At 42.7% G+C, this 7,823-nt stretch overlaps 1 protein-coding gene across 1 annotated transcript; it reads right to left on the bottom strand.

The window, feature by feature from the left end:
- Nucleotides 1-2,240: 2,240 nt before the first annotated feature.
- Nucleotides 2,241-6,634, bottom strand: LOC310925721 (interferon-induced protein with tetratricopeptide repeats 1-like; the record flags this gene model as incomplete). Its single annotated transcript, XM_083887735.1, has 2 exons — nucleotides 2,241-3,552; nucleotides 6,630-6,634. 2 exons carry the CDS (start codon nucleotides 6,632-6,634, stop codon nucleotides 2,241-2,243), a joined length of 1,317 nt encoding a protein of 438 aa, XP_083743861.1.
- Nucleotides 6,635-7,823: the final 1,189 nt, after the last annotated feature.

Here is a 7,823-nt window from a genome sequence, read left to right as displayed (position 1 = left end):
TTTTGTAAAAAGCAGACCCGTCTGGCCCTGGACGCCATGGTGAAAAACTGCAGCCTCACACAAATCGTGAATGTCCTGATAAACACGGGACTGATGTAAGAGGAGATAAGATGCGGTTTTATTTTCCATCAGCAGAACCGTATGATTTTGTGGATATCGCATCCGTTTAAATGCATGTTCCTCTTTGTCTTTGTCTTCCCCCCAGGCACCCTCACGCTGTGGTACGAGCGAGCATGGCCCAACACTTGCACCAGGTGTTTGAAAGAGTCGGAGCTACTCGCATCTTGACCACAGAAAGGAGCTTCACGGACCCGTTCCTCGGTGCCGTTTCTAAAATGTCTATGGACGCAGCTCCAGACGTGAGGTTGGTTTTCCCTGTTACTTGTGGTCTATGGGTCTTTACGTGTGTCTCTTTTTTTTTCCAACCTTGAACATTATACTGTAAAAAATTTTCCCAGGCACCACGGACAACTAATGCTCCAGGAAATGGCTCGACAAAGGGACTTTATGAGACACTGGGAGAAGATCAGCCCTGAAGACGAGAGGTTACAACTGATTAAAATTATAAATAAGGTTGGAAGAGTCAAAATGGAGACGCTCAGTCCTCACTTGCATGATTAATCGTCTACAAAAGATTAGAAGAAGAACAATTTATTGGACCACGTGAATGGAACTGAAAAAGTAGTAATGTGATTTATTTTTCATTGCAACTGCTGATAACAAAGTTACAATAAAGACACGTTTTCTATATATATTTACAGACTCTAACAGTCACAAAATTAACATCAACTTTATTCAAGTGACAAGTAAACAATCACCCCATTCACACACGCCTGACATCAAATTTTTAGCAGGACACTGAAAAAATTTCTGCTTTTGTCCCACCTGGCAGCCATGTTGTCAGTGAGAATGAGCATGCCTGTGGCCAGCAGGGGGCGTACACAGCTCATTCAGTTAGGGTAGTTTAAAGGTGAAGTAAGTAGTTTATAGTGCCATCTAGAGGAGAGGCTTAAATTTACAACAAAGAACTGCTGCTCTGCTCACCCCCTCCCTTCCCTGAGCGCTACGGTATCCTCAGCTGGTCAAATGTCGTCCTCGTCGTCTTTCTCCGTGTCAGCAGATGAGGTTCGTGAGGCGAGGGAGAGGGCGAGCTAGACGAAGCGGAGAGAGTGGAGGCGGGACTTCCGCTACAAGTTAAGAGACGCTTGATTTGTTCTCTCGCGTTTGTCCTTACAGGCTCCGGTAGAAACATGGCGTCTCGCTGCTAACGGTGGCTATGCAACCGCGGTCCGCGACCATGTTATTTTACATGACTTTTTGAAACACTACGAAAATGAGACAAAAACTATTATACAGCGACTAGACAATGCAGAAGCACATAATATGTATAAACAAGTGGATTTTGGGTTATATAAACCCATAAATACTACACATTGTCCCTTTAAGTTTACTACGATTACTACTGTTTGATTTGTTTTATGTATTTATTTATTTGGGCACAATACCGTTTCATATGGTGCGTATACAGAGCATGAAGCTGATGTGCTGTACAAAGAGTTTATAGCAATTGCTAATTCATTTACTCCAGACCCTAGTTGGGCTTTTGTATACAAAGCTGCAAATACATGACAATTCACACAAAAACGAGCTCAAATTGTTACATAGTGTGAAAAAGAAAATCAAAGAGTGCATAGATAGCAGAGCAGGGCATGTAGAGCCAAACAATACACTTAAAACAACAAACTTTTTTTTCTTTTTTACAGTTGATCAAATTTGAGTTGCTCAATTTTCAGAAATCACAGACCTCCTCATTTCCAAAGAACAATTTGAAAGGTGTTTTATTATTATTATTATTATTGTTGTTGTTGTTGTTATTAATAATGCTAATAGTTATTATAATGAAAAGCTTTTGGGCTAAATGAGTAACATTCAAAAAGGAAAAAATGGATTTGCAGTATTTAATTGATGTCTGTAAACCATGAACACAAATGTTGTCACAGAGGTAAATGTGAACAGAACACAGAGCTCCACCTCATAACATACAACTTATATTATACAACACATACTTTAGCAATTTGAACTCACTGATAGAGGCATCAGTGGATTAACAACTGCTGTGTGCTGTGATGTCAAATCGCTGATTTTCTCTGTGGACACATTATGCTATTACACACTGTTTCAGACACACGCCGAAAAACCTGTAACATCCCTTTAAATGTCCCCTTTTCTATCATAAGCTATTAGAGTTTGAGGTTAGCCAGAAACGCAGCTATTTCTCCGCACATTCGGTTTCTGTTCCTGTCTCTAATCCTCTCCAGGATACTGATGCTGTTCTCCCTAAAGAAAGAGAGCTGGGGAATCGCTGCTGCCCTCATGTGGAATTCTATAGACCTGTAGCTCTCCTTTTGGAAGAAATGTAAATGCTTTGCATAGAAGTTGTAAAGCATTTGAGCAGCTTTGGGATCCATGTCACTTTCGAGCAGTTCTTTATAGATCTGCTCAGCTGCAGTTTGGCTGGGATTTGAATGTGCATATATGGTCGCAAGGGATATTTTAGTCATAAGTGAAGAGTCAGGGTAAAGGGAAATCACCTCCCTGTAGAGGCCGATAGCTCTTTCAACCATGCTTTGTTCCACAGGAGTGTCCCTGTGTAAAAGGATTCTCATTTTGTAGCAGACCGCGGCACACTTTTTCAGGTAACGCTCATTTGGATGCCTTTCCAGGGCCCCCTCTGCCAAATCAATAGCCTCATCCATAGATACATACATGCTGTACAGCCTAAGTAATGGTTTGATACCACTGTAGCTGCTAACGGGCTTAATCAAGACTCTTTGAGCCAAATTACGCGCTTCCTCAACAACGTTTTGTTCATTTGTGGCGCACGCTTCAAGGTAGAGAGCGGCGAGGTACAAGTTCTCTGGATCGTGATCCTTTGCTATTTTCATTTTGTCCAAGATGTCAGGCCTGACTTTTTTGTCGCTATGTTTAAAGGCATTAACTAGTGCCAGCACGTGGCTGGTCTGCCACTCTTTCGTGTCTGGCTGCATCCTGATGGCTCTCTGGAAGTACTCGGCAGCCAGCAGCTTGTGGTCTCTGCTGTACTTCATCAGAGTCCAGGCTTTCTCAGCGTAGATCTCTGGATGCAGCTCGCCCTGCCGTGGAGATGGATATTCTTTCATCAGGGCCTCAACCTTTGACAGACAAGCCTGACTTTCGGCCCTTTCTCCTTCATAGTAGTTCAGCCAAGCCAGATTACTGTAGTTCACCACTAGCCAGGGACCCTCATCCGTGACGGTGTTTCTTATCTGGCGGAAGGCCTCGGCAGCCCTGCTGAAGAAACTCCTGGCACCAATGGTGAAACCCAGCTGGAAGTGGATGTAGCCCTGCAGGTTATAAATGTGGCCCAGCCAGCTGTATCCCTCCTTGGTGCCAATGTCCTGCAACTTATCCCTGATGTGTAAAAGTTGGGAGCTGCTGACGTCCAGATCCCAGGTGAAGTGACACTGCAGGGCCTCCAGTTTGGTCTCCAGCACTCTTTCCCCCTGAGCAGCACTGATGGATCATAACAATGAGTATTAGAGCAGTTCTTACCTTTCTTGCATTTTTCTTTTGTAATCTTAAATTGCTCCTAATAAGCGTATGGCACACTAAAATGAAAAAGAAACCCACCAGGTTTTGAAACTCGTCATTATTTAATTATCATATATTTTTGCCAAAAGTGTGGCGACTTTGTCACTAAATCTGCAGACTTTTTGTGGTGTGATACATGAAAGCACGTATCACTCTGCAGTTACTGAGCTCAACAAGCAGCGTGTTTTGCCGGGATCACCTCCCCAAGCACAGTAGGCTCTGCATCAGTGCCAGCCTACAGTCAGAGCAGAGAGGAGAACCTCACCACTCCGTGTCCAGGCGGAGTTATTCATATTCAAATTTTGCTGTGAGACATGCAAGAAAGGTAAGAATTGCTTTAAATAACACGGATTATAGTGACAGAAGGCCACACAGTTGAATAGTGGCGAGCACTGTCTTACAGCAAAACGACCCGGGTTCATGACCCAGTCTGACTAAGGGCCTTTCTGTATAGTTTGCATGTTCTCCCTGTGTGCATATGGGTTTTATCCAAGTTCTCTGAGAGTGAATGGTTGTTCAACTCTGTGGGTCTGCGATGGGACTGGTGACCTGTCGAGGGTGTGACCCCGCCTTTTGCCTTATATCAGCTGGGAATGGCTCCAGCAGCCCTGCGACCCTTGTGTGTATGATAAAGTGGTAGACAGTGAGTGTGTTTACATGCACACTAGACAAACGATTACTGGGAATGATCGGGTAACTGGAATAAACCGTTTTAAGGTGTATACATGTCTCTAAGAAATCAGAATATTGACAGAAACCTAGGTGTGTTATACAGGTTTTTCAAAAACTGTATAATGGCAATAAACCGATAATGAATATCAGTTTATTCCATTTACATGAGAATGAAGAATGAATGAATGAGCAATCGGGGGTTCTTTATGCAGTTGGCTGGGTTAACATTTTAGTTTCGTGATACAGGTTTACAATGACACTTAACATATTCTGTTCTATTCTAATAGCGACAAGGGCCATATATATTTCTTTTACTTTCTGTTGATATGAGGGTTGCAGAGAGCTGGAGCCAATCTCAGCTGGTATGAGGCAAAAGGAAGGGTCACACCCTGGACAGGTTGCCAGTCCATCACAGGGACACACAGAGACAAACAACCATCCACTCACACTCTCACACCTACGGTCAATGTACTACACCAACTACTACACCGACCGTGGGCCCCCTATAAAAACGATATTCTAAAATATTTTACACATTTATGTATGTAGTGTCTGTAGTAAGTGTAACACTAAACACTAAAAAAGGCCTAAGTCATTATGATCGATGAAGAAGAAGTGTATTCCATTCATCGTAGTGTTTTACATTGATCACATCAGTGTTCAACTGGTTCTTATAAATGTCTATTCATATGATGGTTTGTGTGTGTCATTTGAAAACAAAATACTTATTTTGAGAAGAAATAACATTGTTTTGAATGTAAAGTTTCATTTTGCAGGAGAATTGAGAGGTTTTGCCCATTGTGTGTGTGTTTTTGGATTTTGTGTGAAGAGTTGTGAGAGCATGAGGCAAGCTTTCAGAAAATGTATGTAAACAATCGAGAAAAACTGTAACAAAGTAAAATACTTAATTTGTATCGCACTCGCTTCGCTGCTTTCGACGGCATCTTTCTTATGTAAAAAAACACGCAATGCATTCTGGGTAGCCCTTGCCCTCAAGGGTGGTCTCGGAAACTGAGAGCTTAAATCTCTGAGATAGCTTTCTGTATCCTTCCCCTAAACCATGATGTTGAACAATCACTGTTTTCAGGTCATTTGAGAGTTGTTTTGAGGCTCCCATGTTGCCACTCTTCGGGGAAGATGCAAAGAGGAGAAACGTTTACAATTGGCCTCCTTAAATACCCTTTCTCATGATTGGATTCACCTGTGTATGGAGGTCAAGGGTCACTGAGGGTTACCAAACCAATTTTGAGTTCCAACGATTAGTGCTAAAGGTGTTGAAATCAATAAAATGACAATGGCCTAAACTTATGCACATGCTTAATTTTGTTTAAAGGGACACTGTGTAGTATTTATGGGTTTATATAACCCAAAATCCACTTTTTTATACATATTATGTGCTCCTGCATTGTCTAGTCGCTGTATAATAGTTTTTGTTTCATTTTCGTAGTGTTTCAAAAAGTCATGTAAAATAACATGGTCGCGGGCCGCGGTTGCATAGCCACTGTTAGCAGCGAGACGCCATGTTTCTACCGGAGCCTGTAAGGACAAACGCGAGAGAACAAATCAAGCGTCTCTTTACTTGTAGCGGAAGTCCCGCCTCCTCTCTCTCCGCTTCGTCTGCTACGGCCGCGGTAGCTCGCCCTCTCCCTCACCTCACGAACCTCATCTGCTGACACGGAGAAAGACGACGAGGACGACATTTGACCGGCTGAGGATACCGTAGCGCTCAGGGAAGGGAGGGGGTGAGCAGAGCAGCAGTTCTTTGTTGTAAATTTCAGCCTCTCCTCTAGATGGCACTATAAACTACTTACTTCACCTTTAAATAATTCTTGCACACTTTCTATAAATCATATAAACTTCATTTCACTTATCAAATATCACTGTGTTTGTCTCCTATATGATATATTTACATTGACATTTCTCATCCAAACAATATATACACCAGAGATTTGTAAACTGCTCAACCTGCCACACCATAACCCATTGTGAAAATCAGTGTCTTGATCAAGGAGACACAGGAGCTGCCTCAATTGGTAAGTTTGTGTTACTGAGGTTGATCTGAATGAAGGATTTCAACCACCGTAATCACAAAATAACACATGAATCTGGATATAGGATCAACAGCTTGTGTCTGGCGTCATGTAAAATTAGTGATTTTCGCAATGGACTATGGTGTGGGCCAGAGGTTGACAAAGCGAAAATCATTTCCTGCACAAAAAAAAGACTGGGGTGCAGGGAGCAAGCACACACTGATGTGTCCAAGCAAGAAAAGACAGTATAACTTTGGATCCATGATATTTATTAGACACGACAAAGCAACAACTCACCTCATCATCCGACCGAGTCAGTGTGTGTTCACCACTGCTGTGGGTGCAGCACCATACAGTACATTCATTAATGTTCAACTTTTATGCTGCTGCTGCTGTAAACGGCGTAATGTCAGTGTGGGATTTGGACTTTAGTCTCCATGAACAGAATCCTTCAGCCACAGTTCTGTCAATCTCAGATCATTTTTGTATTTTCAAGACGTTAACCCTTTAAAGAAAATGTGGATCTGTACTGCCTGGACATGTTTTTTTAACGAAGTTACAGTTTCATGTTCAGTTGAACATTTTGCGCATACGAAGTGGGGCGTTTTAGGACCTGAAACAGAGTGGGAAAAGCACAGGCCACGTATTTCTACTCTACTTGAGGAAAAAACGATGACGTCACATTCCCATTCATTGTCTTGCGTTTGGAAATTGTTTGACAGTTTTACATTTAAAGGGACAATATGTAGTATTTATGGGTTTATATAACCCAAAATCCACTTTTTTTATACATATTATGTGCTCCTGCATTGTCTAGTCGCTGTATAATAGTTTTTGTTTCATTTTTGTAGTGTTTCAAAAAGTCATGTAAAATAACATGACCGCGGGCCGCGGTTGCATAGCCACTGTTAGCAGCGAGACGCCATGTTTCTACCGGAGCCTGTAAGGACAAACGCGAGAGAACAAATCAAGCGTCTCTTTACTTGTAGCGGAAGTCCCGCCTCCTCTCTCTCCGCTTCGTCTGCTACGGCCGCGGTAGCTCCGCCCTCTCCCTCACCTCACGAAACCTCATCTGCTGACACGGAGAAAGACGACGAGGACGACATTTGACCAGCTGCGGATACCGTAGCGCTCAGGGAAGGGAGGGGGTGAGCAGAGGAGCAGTTCTTTGTTGCAAATTTCAGCCTCTCCTCTAGATGGCACTATAAACTACTTATTTCCCCTTTAACTACTGTCGATGAAAAGTAACATAAGTCAGTGTGAAAAGACACGAGATATCACTAGAACACGTCATCATGTCTTTAGAGATTTCACATGGGCTGTTGCATTGTAAAATAAAGAGAGGAAAACAAAACATTGATTGTTCCACACACAGGCTGCTGCACTGGACATCTGTGACTGTGTCTGTGCACAGTGTGTGTGTGTGTGTGTCTCCTCTTGCAGTCAAGATAGATGGATCTCACTCGTGCACCTGCATTTCCTGTGCATTTC

Source organism: Microchirus variegatus (assembly GCF_963457635.1).
Source record: "Microchirus variegatus genome assembly, chromosome: 4".
NCBI lineage: Eukaryota > Metazoa > Chordata > Actinopteri > Pleuronectiformes > Soleidae > Microchirus > Microchirus variegatus.
Note: the sequence above shows the minus strand (reverse complement) of the source record. Positions and strands in the feature narration are given on the sequence as shown.